The sequence below is a fragment of the Bison bison genome, unplaced genomic scaffold (genome assembly GCF_000754665.1).
Source record: "Bison bison bison isolate TAMUID 2011002044 unplaced genomic scaffold, Bison_UMD1.0 scf7180017864218, whole genome shotgun sequence".
Lineage (NCBI taxonomy): Eukaryota > Metazoa > Chordata > Mammalia > Artiodactyla > Bovidae > Bison > Bison bison.
In genome coordinates this window covers 4,101,539-4,116,159 of record NW_011494790.1, presented here as the reverse complement: position 1 = coordinate 4,116,159, position 14,621 = coordinate 4,101,539, and the positions used below count along the sequence as shown (strand labels likewise).

Below are 14,621 nucleotides of genomic sequence, written 5' to 3'. Positions count from 1 at the left end.
AACTCTGTTAGCCTTTACCCTGCTTCATTTTGCCCTCCAAACGGGCCAAACAGGCCAAATTTGCCTGTTACTCCTGGTATCTCTTGACTTCCTACTTTTGAGTTCCAATCCCCTATGATGAAAAGGACATCTTTTTTTGGTGTTAGTTCTAGAAGGTCTTGTAGGTCTTCATAGAACCATTCAACTTCAGCTTCTTTGGCATTAGTGGTTGGGGCATAGACTTGGATGACTGTGATGTTAAATGGTTTACTTTGGAAATGACCAGAGATAATTCTGTCATTTTTGAGACTGCACCCAAGTACTGCATTTCAGACTCTTTTGTTGACTGTGAGGACTATTCCATTTTCTTCTAAGGGATTCTTGTGTACAGTAGTGAGTACAGTGGTCATCTGAATTAAACTTGCCCATTCCTGTCCATTTTAGTTCACTGATTCCTAAAATGTTGATGTTCATTCTTGCCATCTGTTTGACCACATTCAATTTACCTTGATTCATGGACCTAACATTCCAAGTTCCAATGCAATTTTGTTCTTTACAGCATTGGACTTCATTTTTATCACCAGACTTGATACTGTTTCCACTTTGGCCCAACCTCTTCATTCTTTCTGAAGCTATTTCTCCACTCTTCTCCAGTAGCATATTGAATACCTACCAACCTGGAGAGCTCATCTTCCAGTGTCATATCTTTTCACCTTTTCATACTATTCATGTGGTTCCTGAGACAAGAATACTGAAGTGATTTGCCATTCCCTCCTCCAGTGGACTGCGTTTTGTCAGAACCCTCCACTATGACCTGTCTTTGGTGGCCCTGCACAGCATGGCTCATAGTTTCATTGAGTTAGACAAGGCTGTGATCCATGTGAGCATTTTGGTTAGTTTTCTGTATTGTGGTTTTCGTTCTGGAGGCTGACTCATTGGAAAAGACCCTGATGCTGGGAAGGATTGAGGGCAGGAGGAGAAGGAGGTAACAGAGGATGAGATGGTTGGATGGCATCACTGACTCAATGGACATGAGTTTGAGCAAACTCCAGGAGACAGTGAAGGACAGAAAAGTCTGGCTGCTACAGTCCATGGGGGTCACAAAGAGTCAGACATGACTTAGTGACTAAACAACAGTAGAGCAACGTGATATATTCCCCACTAATAATTTCTCCTTTACTAGCTTGAAATTTCATTTTTTCAAATGTTTTTCCTAAAGCAGTGATTCTCAGCTTTGACTGTTCATTGGAATCACTTAGGGAGCTTTAAACAACTTTGACACTCGGTCCTGCCCCCAGATATTCCTATCTAATTGTTTAGGAATATTGCCTGGGCATCAGATTTTTAAAAGCTCTATTGGTAAGTCTAATGTGTAGCCATGGTTAAGTACTGCCTTTGAGGCTGATTGAAGGTTTAGTTAGTCTTCAAACTGCATTCAGATGCAAACACCTCTCGAAGCATTACTCATATCTCTGTTACTAATTGGCTAGTAGTTGAATGCAAAGGTTAATGAGCTTTTGGTATAAGTATCTGGGGTGGAAAAGTAGCTAGAGGCATCAGAGAAGGGAATGAAAAGAGTGGTAGAATACTAATTAATTTCGCAATTTTGTTTAGTGTGGTCATTGTCCTTGGACTTTTCTTTAGAAAGCTTATTGTAGTTTATTTACATGCTTACTTCTTTACCTAATAAATCATTTATAAGCCTCTAAATAATGCTTTTAAAACTGACTGAAATTGTGTTAAATATCTTATTTTGGCCTTTTGGCTAACTAAGATCAAGTGAAATTATACTAAATAGATTTTCCAAAACCCTTTTTTCTCATTTCAAGTTTCTGTGGTACTTAGGGAGCTAAAATGAATAAGTGATATATATACTCAACCAACTTTAATTTAGACACACAAGTCAGAATATGAGGCCCTTGTTTTAACATTTATGAAAAACTGATAACAAACTTTTTTTTTCTCTTTGTGACTAAAAGTTCTAATCAGAGAAGGCCTTTTATTGTTTTAGGAAATTGTTGTTTTTGTTAGGGAATGAATTTTTGCAAAATGCAGCAGTATTCACAATAATTTCCTCCCCTATCTTTCTAGATGTACTCTCATTTCCCACTATTCAAACCAGTCCCTTTACACCTCACCCCCCGAGTTCTCCTCTTATTTAATACAACCCTTAGACTTTAAAGCTTCCCTGCTTGCAGTGCGGGAGACCCGGTTTGATCCCTGGGTCAGGTAGTCCCCCTGGAGGAGGAAATGACAACCTGCTCCAGTATTCTTGCCTGGGAAATCCCATGGACAGAGGAGCATAGTGGTCTACAGTCCGTGGGTCACAAAGAGTCAGACAGGACTGAGAAACTAACAAAGACTTTAAAGCAAAGCATTCCAAAACCAATTAACAGAGTTGATGCTGTACTGTTGTACCTGTTCTGTTACAAAAGAAATCTTAAGGATGCTTTAGTTGTGCCAAGAAAGGTCAGCAATACATATGTATTTTAATGTATTAGTTTTACATTTCAGAGAAGGCAATGGCACCCCACTCCAGTACTCTTGCCTGGAAAATCCCATGGATGGAGGAGCCTCGTGGGCTGCAGTCCATGCGGTCGCTAGGAGTCGGAATGACTGAGCGACTTCACTTTCACTTTTCACTTTCATGCATTGGAGAAGGAAACAGCAACCCACTCCAGTGTTCTTGCCTGGAGAATCCCAGGGATGGGGGAGCCTGGTGGGCTGCCGTCTGTGGGGTCGCACAGAGTCGGACACAACTGAAGCGACTTAGCAGCAGCAGCAGTTTTACATTTATACTCTAAATACACAGTCTTTGTCCTGCAATCAGGTCTATTGACACTTCTGATTACTTTCTCCAAATTGTTTTGTCTAGGCTTTTCAATTTCTTTCTCTTTGTATTGAAGTACAAAAATTATATACCAGTTTGGTCAGGTTTCTGCTGACAAAGGCATCTCTCTGCTAGCCATTCATTACTTAGCAGCTCAGGGGAAAAAAAGAAAAAGATAAGCTAAAGCTATGCTTAGATGGAGGACTGGAAGAGGGAGACAGATTTATGTTTAGAGGCAATTTTGATTTTGTTTGATGATCAAAGAGCACAGATTTTTCTTATACAATGGAGTGTTTAAGGAGTGTTTCTGATCAGTTGTCTTTGACTATTTAAAATGTTATCAGTTTTCCTTTTACATTTACATAGTCTGTTTAATTTTATTATATATTTGATGCCTAAATTTTATATAGATGCTTATTTTACTTGTTATTCTTTTTCCTCCCTGGATATCATCTTAAGCTTAATGTGTGTGTGTGTGTGTGTGTGAATAGCATATAAATTTTAAAAAGAAATTCTATGTTTTTCCTCTTTCTAAGACAGATTTTTTTATTTTACTCTGTGGTTTTACCTGGCTCACCTAGATTCTTGTATGTATTGGAACTGGTTTCTACTTTTTAAGATTTTTAAGATGCTTTACATAGTTTCCAGTTACTAGTTTGTATTTTCCTGATTTAGGGTCATATTTTTCACACCGCACTGTGGTTCCCCAGGACTCTACAGCACACTCACAGAGGCACTACTGAATATTGTACATTTTCAATGCAAACACAATGACATGGGTCATACACTACACAAATTATTACTTTTGAGTTGTTTGGACCTAACTATTTAATAAGTGAAGCTCTTATTTTTTTCTTCCTGGGAGAGCTGTGAAAAAATTACTGGGACACTAATGGTGCTGTGAACCAAGAAAATTTGAGAACTCTTGATTTAAACTAAAATGAGTATCAGTAAAGTTGAACAAAAATTAGTCACCTCACTTCCTTTCAGTAGATGGTGAATTTTATTTCATAAGAGGAAAAAATGTATAAAAACCCCTTATTCAGGGTCTTAGTGATGTTCAGTTTAAAAATGGAGACTCGTATGCACTTTCATTAAGAAACTAGAGATTTTGAATAGTATGTAATTTTCTCCTTCATATCTATATTATTTCTTCTGACGTGCCCTGCTTGAACATGTTTCCTTCCTCTGTTTCTGCTAGTTCAGTTTCAAGTGATTAAAACAAAAGAAAAGAAAGGAAGAAAGGGAAAAGGAAAAAAAAAAAAAAAAACTATATATTTAAAAGAGTCCCAGTAGCAAATTCTTCTTTGCAATTTACTACCTAACAAGTTTATGTAATAATATACACTATTCTATTTACTAATAATAGACTTTTCAGATTGCTTTAGTGAATCTTTCATGCAGATTACCTGGTCCCTTTAGAAAGTTAGATATTTCTACGTTGTTTCTATAGAAGCACTTAATGTTATGTATTTTATTGTTTTCAAGAATAATGCAACACAACCATAATTGTGCACTTAAAAATAAAATAAATCCATTCTAAAATAACAATTTTGAAAAGTAATTATTAGAAAAATATAATGCAGTCCTTATGCCAGTATAATATCTGGCTGAAAGAGACCAGCTCTCAAAGGACTAGATAAAACAGAGGCAAATGCTTTATATATTCACAGATGTCCTTTTAATTTCTTTGCTGATTCTGTTAGTGATGTTAAATATGCCTAAGATATTTAACATCACTAATAATGGTCATTTGACATTATTAGTGAACTAACAATATGCTTCATACAAACAAGGGTTTTGAAACTTGACTTTTATAGACCTAGTAAATAATTGGAGAAGGAAATGGCAACCCACACCAGTGTTCTTACCTGGAGAATCCCAGGGACAGCGGAGCCTGGTGGGCTGGTGTCTATGGGGTCGCACAGAGTCGGACACGACTGAAGCGACTTAGCAGCAGTAGCAGCAGCAGCAAAGATAATAATGACTAACACTTGTATTGCAGCTTATAAATGACGCATACACTGTAACTTGGAAACAAACTCAAAGTGGATGGGGTCCTAAAATGAAACAGAGGAAAACAAAATTCAATTATTTTTCAAGTTTCAAGATAGACTTGACTGGAATGAAGTGTGAAAGACATTAATAAGTCAATAATTGTTTTCTTCCCTTTGCTTTAGAAATTACCATTCATAAGTTACTTTCAGAGTTAAGTAAAAGATAAGAGATGGAAATTTTAGTTTGAATAATTAAAAGCATATTAGTCATTGTCATTTCTTTCCCTTTGAAGAAATATAGTTATATAATCAGTTTTTAAGAAAAATCCCCTATAAAAGATATTTTCTGTTTAAGGTTGTATTGTGTTCTGTTTGAAACTACGAGGGTCCTGTTACATTTGGTTCCTTTATATACCAAACTTAGACATAAAGCACATCACTGTGATACTTTTAATGACACAAGGCCTTTGTAAAAAGTGACTTGAGTTTACAAGGAATTAAAGATTTGCATGAGCTTTGTTCGTTATTCCCTAATTTTCGCTTTGCTCTTTGAAAACTAAATTATTTGTTAGACTAGACAATAGTCTGTCATTGTACTGACTATAGCATTACGCTAGTCACTCTTTCTCATCATCCCCTTCTTTCAATTAACTTTCAGTGTTGAGAAGGAAGTGTACACTTTAGCATATGGGGTTAGTTGTACCAGGCTCGTAGCTGGGCACTTGTGAATATCACAGCTCCTAAAAGCCTATGCTATGTAGAGGAGAGTGAAAAAGCTGGCTTAAAACTCAGAGTTCAAAAAATGAAGATCATGGCACTCAGCCTCATCACTTCATGGCAAATAGATGGGGAAACAATGGAAATAGTGACAGACTTTATTTTCTTGGGCTCCAAAATCACTGTAGATGATGACTGCAGCCATGAAATTCAAAGATGCTTGCTCCTTGGAAGAAAAGCTATGACAAGCCTAGACAGCATATTAAAAAGCAGAGACATCACTTTGCCGACCAAGGTCTGTCTAGTCAAAGCTATGGTTTTTTCGTTAGTCATGTATGGATGTGAGAGTTGGACCGTAAAGAAGGCTGAGCACTGAAGAATCAATGCTTTTGAATTGTGGTGTTGGAGAAGACTCTTAAGAGTCCCTTGGACTGCAAGATCAAACCAGTCAACCCTAAAGGAAATCAATCCTGAATATTCACTGGAGGGACTGATGCTGAGGCTGAAGTTCCAATACTTAGGTCAGCTGATGCGAAGAGCTGACTCATTGGAAAAGACCCTGATGCTGGGAAAGACTGAAGCAGAAGGAGAAGGGGACGACAGAGAACAAGATTTTTAGATGGCATCACCAACTCGATGGACATGAGATTCAGCAAGCTCCAGGAGTTGGTGATGGATAGGGAAGCCTGGTGTGCTGCATGCAGTCCATGGGGTCTCAAAGAGCTGTACATCACTGAGCAAATGAGCAACAAATGTTGCCATCGACTGCACTTAGCTCAGTTCTCATGTAACATGCCCTTCACAGGAGTATTCTGCTAGGTAAACTCATACTCTTGGCTGATTCACAGTTCTGAAAGCTAATATGTTTTTTCTTTTATTTCTCTATTTCTATTTATCATTTTCCTTATATGGCTTCCTCTATGGAATATACATTCTAAAAAATTCTTTGAATTCTACTCTGTATTTTCAATATAATTTAAGCTTTCTAACTTCTTGTAAAAAATCTTGCATATGCAAGTTTAGTTTTAGAATCTGACATTTTTTACTGTTTACCCTTGCATACTGTGGCTTGCGTTTTCTCTAATGTTAAGATTTATAACTGAGGGAGAGAAGTCTCTGCTAACCTAAAATATTCCTCCTAATGCTGTTTTCCTTCCTCTTTCATTTTGTTTCTATTGCTTTAGAGATTGTGTTCTTCCTTAACATAAATAGGGCCTGCATATATATTTACTCACTGAAAAACTTGGGTAGGGCTGAAAGCAATGTTTGAGTGCATTCCTGTTGTATTAATGATCTGTATATCAAGGGTCATGTTTGACTTCACAGAAATTTTGTCCCGAATCTCATTTTTGACCGTCATAACATTATGCATGTTTACAAGGTATTATGAATAAAATACTTTTGGGAAAAAAATAAAGCTTCTTATAATGATAAGCATTATCACAATTTTATAGTATTTTATGATATTACTACTCCCATTTTTTTATGTAAACAAAATTAAGATTTTATTTTAAAAACATACAGCTTGTTTATGATTGTGTCCTTGTTATAATTTAAATCTGAAATATTTGCTCTTTGGTTCCAAGAAAAGGATTTTACATATAATTAAAGAAAAGCTTTTTTATTTGGTAAATAAGTAAAAGAAGCTCAAAATCATCTTATACTCTAGCATCATTCCTCTAAGATTTTTAATGAAATACCCAAAACAATAAACTCCTACTAAAGTTCATGGAAATACCTTTTTAGTATAATATGCGTTAATTCTTTATATTAAGAAACTTGCCTCTCATAAAGTCTTTTATTTCTAGTGTTCTGCCTCTTGACATGTCTGACTCCTTTGATACATACCTCACACTGCTAAGAACTGAGACATTTAAACAACTCAAAACCAAATGGAATCTATCAAATGCTGTTCTCCAGACTTATATTCTGTAGAATACAGGGGAAAAGCAGACACAGAAGGGGGAAAAATGGAAAATTGAATTGGGGGGGGAAAAAAGAAAAGCCAACTTTCATAGAATTTTGGATCTGAAAGAAACATTAGAAATCATTTAATTTTTTTAATCTCATTATACAAAGGAGAATAAAAACTTGCCGTAGATCATTTACCTACACTGCTAGAACTCAAAAAAAGGTGGTAACTAAACATGGCAGAAATTGGACTGAGAAAAAAATATCATAAAAAGATAAAGTGAAAGGAGATAACCACATAGACATTTGGCTATGAGAATTCTTAAGATCCACGAATATCAAAGAAAAAGGAATCAGACAGCAGCTTAACAAAATGAGAGGACTATAAAATTAACAATATTAGGTCTGAAAAGGCATGATCTTATTAGATAAAGTAGCTTCCATAATATAATGGTAATTGCCTTATCCTCTCCCTTCCTTATTAACGTAATCTCATTGAAGTCAAGTCTGTCTCACTCATTTTCCCCCTTATAGAATATCCATGACTTAGACTTAGTAGGAATTCAATGAGTTAAGTTAGATTCTTTCCATGGAAGAGATTACTGTTAATTTGTAATGAGTAGTAGGAATTCCCTCTAAGGATAATATGATTTCCAATAAACACAGTATTTGTATGCTCCACCTTATCTATCACTAAACACAGTTGCTCTAGAAAAATAAATATTTTTAGAGCCTCATTTTCCTTTTCTTAATCCTGCTTTCTTAGGATGTTTAATTTTCCTCAAGACAGAAGGGAAGACACTGGAAAGAGAGAGAAAGGAAACCTTTGGAAGATAAAAAAACTAGCATGAGGCTTTTCAGAAGAAGGAAGCAATTGGGTGGAGCTGATTGGTACCCTGATGCCAGCTGTTAGATCCAAGGCAGATGGGCTTTGCTCTGCCCTACAAATGCTTATGTCTGGCCAATAATCACAGCACAGCAACCAGATTCCAGCTGTGAAAGGCAGAGCAGAGAGACATTTTTTTTTTTCCTGGCACTTGTTGCTCTCTGGATGCTATCTGCACTAAAGATTTAGATTAAATTAATATTGTTGGCCATATGTTCTGTATACTCTGGTTATATAGTGTTGTCTTGGTTGCTAGCTACTTTGGATGCTGTGGTTAAGCAAATTGTTGCCTTAACCACCAACCACATTTTTACTATAAGCTCTGACTTACTAACCTCCCCCCTCTTCTTCAGAAAAACTATTTCCTGGGTAAATACGATGTGCTTTGCCACTAGATTAAATTATCTAAGTGTTGATTAGCCCATCAATCCTAAAGTTGCACTTTTTCTCTTATACTCACATGTAGTTATAGACTACACACTTACCAAATGAATGGTCTAGAACTGAAATGCTGGTTCTTATGAGTAGATTTGAGAAGACCTAAAATATCTTTCTCTTGCCCTTAACATCTCTTTCATCCTTCTTAGTTTAATACATGTCATTCTTTTAAATGAAATTCAAGTGGTAATTTGATGACAAAATGATGAATTGCCCTGTTCAGTTCAGTTCAGTATCTCAGTCATGTCTGACTCTTTGCAACCCCATGTACTGCAGCACACCAGGCTTCCCTGTCCATTACCAACTCCCAGAGCTTGCTCAAACTCATGTCCATCGAGTCGGCGATGCCATCCAATCATCTCATTCTCTATCATCCCCTTCTCCCCTGCCTTCAATCTTTCCCAGCATCAGGGTCTTTCCAATGAGTCAGTTCTTTGCATCAGGTAGCCAAAGGATTGGAGCTTCAGCTTCATCATCAGTCCTTCCAATGAATATTAGGGATTGATTTCCTTTAGGATTGACTGGTTTGATCTTGCAGTCCAAGGGACTCTCAAGAGTCTTCTCCAACACCACAGTTCAAAAATATCAATTCTTTGGCGCTCAGCTTTCTTTATGGTCCAACTCTCACATCCATACGTGACTACTGAAAAAACCATAGCTTTGACTAGACAGATCTTTGTCAGCAAAATAATATCTCTTGCTTTTTAATACGCTGTCTAGGTTGGTCATAGCTTTTCTTTCAAGGAGCAAGCGTCTTTTAATTTCATGGCTGCCTCACCATCTACAGTGATTTTGGAGCCCAAGAAAATAAAGTCTGTGACTATTGCCATTGTTTCCCTATCTATTTGCCTTGAAGTAATGGGACCGGATGCCAGATCTTAGTTTATTGATCATGGCATTTGAAAACAATGCCCTGAGAAAAGCAATAAATTGCTAAATATTTTTACACATGTATGTATAAAGTGATTTAATTATCTGAAAGAAGAGAGATGGGACATAAGAACTCTGAGCAGCTTATAAGAGGAATAAAAGAGGGACTGAAAAGGATGCAAGAAATGAAAAGGAGGAAAGTTCTCTAAAGTGTTCACTCAGGGTTGGCCCTATGACTGCAACTGCTGAGCAAAAGACCCTGTATTCTTGAACCATCACCATTTCCTAGAATAAGCACAGAAGATGAAGGATTCCATCCAGGACTTCTTGCTCATTTTCCTATGGTATATGCTATTTCAAAATACTAAATGCCATTTCTTCATGTGTACCTTGAGCAGTGATTCAAGCTATGTACTCCTTCCTCCTATTGGACAACATAACTTTTGATAGGCACGTAGATCATCTGTAACCTTTAACTATTGGCAGAAATGAAATAAAAGATCTGTCAAATTTAAGCTTCCAAGCTAAAAATAAAGGTTATGTTTCTGTGTTAAGAAGCATGTTTGCTGTTCTGTAGCTCAAATGGTAAAGAATCTTCCTTCAACGCAGGACACCCAGGTTTGATTCCTGGGTCAGGAAGATCCTCTGGTGAAGGGAATGGCAATCCACTCCAGTATTCTTGCCTGGAGAATGAACAGAGGAGGCTGGAGGGCTGCAATCTATGGAATTGCAGAGTCGGACACGACTGAGCAACTAACACTACTACTACTACTAATCAAAATGATAAACAAAGTAAAAGACTCTAAACAGGATACACTCATTTTAGAGTTTAGAGTAAATGTATATTGGTAGTGATATCTTTGTACTTAAATTTAGTAATATGAAAGCAGCAAAGTTTTTTTGTTTTTACAAGGAAGAGGAATTGCATTTAAAAACAGAATTAGGTATAGAATTTGCATGCCTGTAACTTCAGGTGTTTAAGAATAAAATATAATTAGTGCAGTTTTAAGTCTGACCAATTAAATTCTGCTGAACATCTGAATATCTCCAGAGGATATGGGCACTAAACCACCAGAACTTTATTTTTGATTAGGCATATACTGACTGGTCATACAGATATTTTATGTTTTGGGTTATAAACTATATGTCTTTAGATTTGAAAGCATAGTGGTTTTGTGTAACCGGATGTAATTATTCCCAAAAAGGTTTAAATCAATTTCTTAGCAATGTTTTACAGATTACTTTAAAAGAAGCTATGTACAAGAGGGTTAATCATATAAAAAAATTCTAAACTCAATCATTTCTCTTGTTGACTTAGTTTAGATTATTTCCAGTTGATTTAAATTTTCTAATGCTAAAAGCTGCATTTTCCTTAATCCATAAGTATGTATTGAAAAATCCATTCAGTTAAGTGCATTGCCTTAGAGAGTTACTCGGTTGCTACTGACTTAAAAAGAAAAAAAATCTAAACCTACCAAGTGTGGGGGGTATAAGTTGGAAGATTTGTGCTGTTGAAGGAAGATAGTTCAGCATTTTAGGAAGATTTGAAATAGATTACTGGTATAGTCAGTTCTTGACTGTGAAATACCACACTGTCTAATGTGGCATTTTAGAAGAAAATTAATAAAAGATGAATGCAAGGAAAATGTATCTTTGTAAAACAGTTATTTCAGCTGCTTATTCAAGAACTTTAATTTTTGCTTCATAAAAAATAGCTTTCTGAAATTATGAAACTGAAATGCACCCCTAAATATTCTAAATTCTAGTTGTTAAGAAACTAGACATGAGAAAATTAAGTCAATTTGTAATTCTTCACACTTAGCTCAGTATCGCATAAAGAAGTACAGTGCCTTGTATTCAGTAATTATTCTCCATTGAATGACTGAATGGATGAGTGAAAGAATGAATGACCCACTAACCATGTTTAGCTGGCATTTTTAGTTTGTGTACTATTAATTTTAACTACTGGATCCCATCAAAGAATAAAATAGCCTTAAAAATAAAGATCCAAAGCAAAGATATGAGATTGTGGATAATTTTTATTTTGCTCTTTCTGGTTTTGTGTATTTTCCAAATTTTTGACAATTAATGTTATGTAGCTGAATTTTTTTCAAGATCATACATGGATAGAATTTATCTTAAAATCAAGTGTAAATCTTATCTCTAATAACTAGTATCTCATCTGTGATTCAAATTGCAGAGGCCTTGCTTTTATAATTAAGGCTACTTTTAAAAACTAATATCATTATAACCAAACAACATTTCTAAGATTTTTTAAGGAAGTAGAATTTTATCTTAACCTGTAGAAACTGAATTGATATTTCTGCCACTGATATCAAGCAATATCAGTCCCATTTTGTAGTGTTGAAAATGTTTATCCTCCCTCAATAAACATAAAATTAAATTAAAATTAAAAGCTTATGCTTTTCTGAAAAACACCCAAGGTACTAGATTGAATGACAACTTTCTTATTGTAAGTATAATCGTATTTTTTTTAATTATTAAACATATTTATAAAAATTAATTTAAGTTGTAAGTCCTTCGTGTAAGTGGATATTTTGAGTCTCCCCACTTCAAGTATAATCATATTTGAATGACTTTTTAAAAATAACCATGCTAACCTATAAAAACAATTCCCTGCTCTTCCTGATAGGAACAAAGTATTGAAGCCGGGCGGATATATATTCTGAGCCATTGTGGCATTTGGTAGTTGAATCCGATGACTAATAATAGAGATTTTTGTCTAGGTGAATCACATGGACTTAGTTATCTGCCCACTGGGATGACACAATGAGGAGCTATCTGGTAAATATTGTGGAACATCTGTGAATGGGTCAAAGATATGCCTAATGTGAATCATTCTTCTCTCAAAAATCTTAAGTTTAATAGTAAAAAAATTCCAAACTGTTGTTGCATAAACTGAGATGTTTGGCCTCTTCAATGGGTTGGGAAGGAATGAATACAACACATACTCTGAGACATTTTGCCAGTAAGTTGTTTGGCTGTGCTTTAAAGCTCTAAATTTAGGAAAACCAAGAAACTTGTTGAAGATGATTAGTGAGAACCACTGCAAGTAATCAAATACATCTTCTTTAACTGCTCACCACCATTATGGAGACTATGGGACTTAATTGTTTTCCCTATCAGGGAAATAGATTTCCTATCTTCAAATTCAAAGGGCTTAGTTAAAAGTGTGCAAAGCCTCATAGCTGTGGCACTCCCATCTGCAGAGGTCTCATGCATGTAAGGGAGCTTGAGGAAGTATTTAGTGCATACCTCTTTAGGTGACAGTTTCCTTCATCGAATGGTCCTGTTTCACATTGATTTCTCTAATCTGGGGTCAAACTCTTTTCTTTAGAGCACTGTAGAAGCAACTGAGAAAAAAAGAAAAACTGAAAGTTTATGTAGGTTTAGCCTGGTATGAAGCTGTAGTTTCCTGGATACTGCTAATGCTGCTTTTACAACTGGTTCTGGGTAATTTAGCCTACCTGGTTAGAGAAATGAGGTGGGTGGTTAGTGGGGGTAGCTTAGTTTGTGCTTTTATTTTTAGTTCTGGGAGTAAGCTACTACCCACATAAGATCTGAAATATTTAGCATTGTCTTGTAGATTGACTTTTCTCTGAGACTTTGATAAACCTTATCTTTGCTTCTTTTGATTCTTCCCCACTGAAGAGAAAATGAATCTGCACCAAGTCTATTTCCAGGCATGCTTACAAATAAGAGTGTGTTTGTGTGTGTCCTTGTATTTTGTGAAATGTGAGCAAGTTGTGGTGGATATCTTTGCCAAAAATAATGAACATATTTAGAATTTTACAACTTTTATGAGAACATTTTTAGCCGTGGCAAACAAGTTATATAGACCAATATTTAAGGATGAAAAGTATTCTGTAAGTTAATATTTGATGGAATATGTATATATCTGTTTGATGATGGTGTGATCAACAAGGCCAACTCTACAAAAGCAAACCGATTACTTAATGGGTTGCAGTTCAAAGAGGCTCACTGCTGTCTTTAAATTCTAGACTTTGTGGACTTTCAGAGAAATAAACCTTTTTTAAATGGAAGGGAGAAAAATGAAATGTGTGAATGTTATGTGTTCCTAACAGAGACTAAATTGATTGGATTTGTCCTACAAAATATTAAAATGTAAATTTGTCCCTAATGTTTTGTTTTTAAATAGATCTACAACCATTGTTTTGCATTGAAATGTATATTCATACACTTTATCTAATGATATTTTGGGAAAATAAAGTTTCTTTTTTTAAAGGAAAGCATGAAGAAGAATATACATATGGATATACCAATTGTTTAAAATTACCAATAGTTTCTTTTCTGAACTTGAAAACAGTTATGTTTCTAAGTATGAGAACAGTGATTTTGCCTAAATTTGCAATATAATGACCAAGACTTCTCTCCTTTTTAGAGAAGCAGTCAAGTATTCTGGAACAGATAAGACAGCATGGATCCAGTGAGGTTGATTCCCCACAGAGGAAAGCTATGCATACCTAACTTACTGGAAGGTAAACTACTCTTCAATTAATGATGTCCTCCTTTTCTCAAGGTGTCCAAAGACAGGAGGTGGTCTGTAAAAGGTTGGATGACAACTCCATTGTCCAGAACAATTACTGTGACCCTGATAGTAAGCCACCTGAAAATCAAAGAACCTGCAACACTGAGCCCTGCCCACCTGAGTAAGTAAGAGAAGTGAGAAATATTTTCAAGTGCAAAGAGAAAAACATTAGATATTCTTATCTGGAAACATACATTCATATGATATTCATAAATTAAGCTAAGAAAATCAAGTAAAACATCACAGAGGGTAGGATTTTTATTTCTATTTATTCACAAAATTTAGTAAGTAACCCCTTTAGAGCAGGGGTTTAATCTACTGATTAATCTACTGTCCGACTCTTTGCGACCCCATGAATTGCAGCATGCCAGCCTTCCTGTCCATCACCAACTCCCAGAGTTCACTCAAACCCATGTCCATTGA

General features: G+C 35.7%; 1 protein-coding gene across 3 annotated transcripts in view; it reads left to right on the top strand.

Annotated features, from left to right (window-relative positions):
- Positions 1-14,621, top strand: part of ADAMTS6 (ADAM metallopeptidase with thrombospondin type 1 motif, 6) — a 286,481-nt gene that overhangs the window by 229,570 nt on the left and 42,290 nt on the right. For all 3 annotated transcript variants that reach the window (XM_010845526.1, XM_010845524.1, XM_010845525.1), the window contains one exon: positions 14,190-14,319. In XM_010845526.1, coding sequence (XP_010843828.1) covers positions 14,190-14,319 — 130 coding nt within the window. The remainder of the gene's footprint in view (positions 1-14,189; positions 14,320-14,621) is intronic.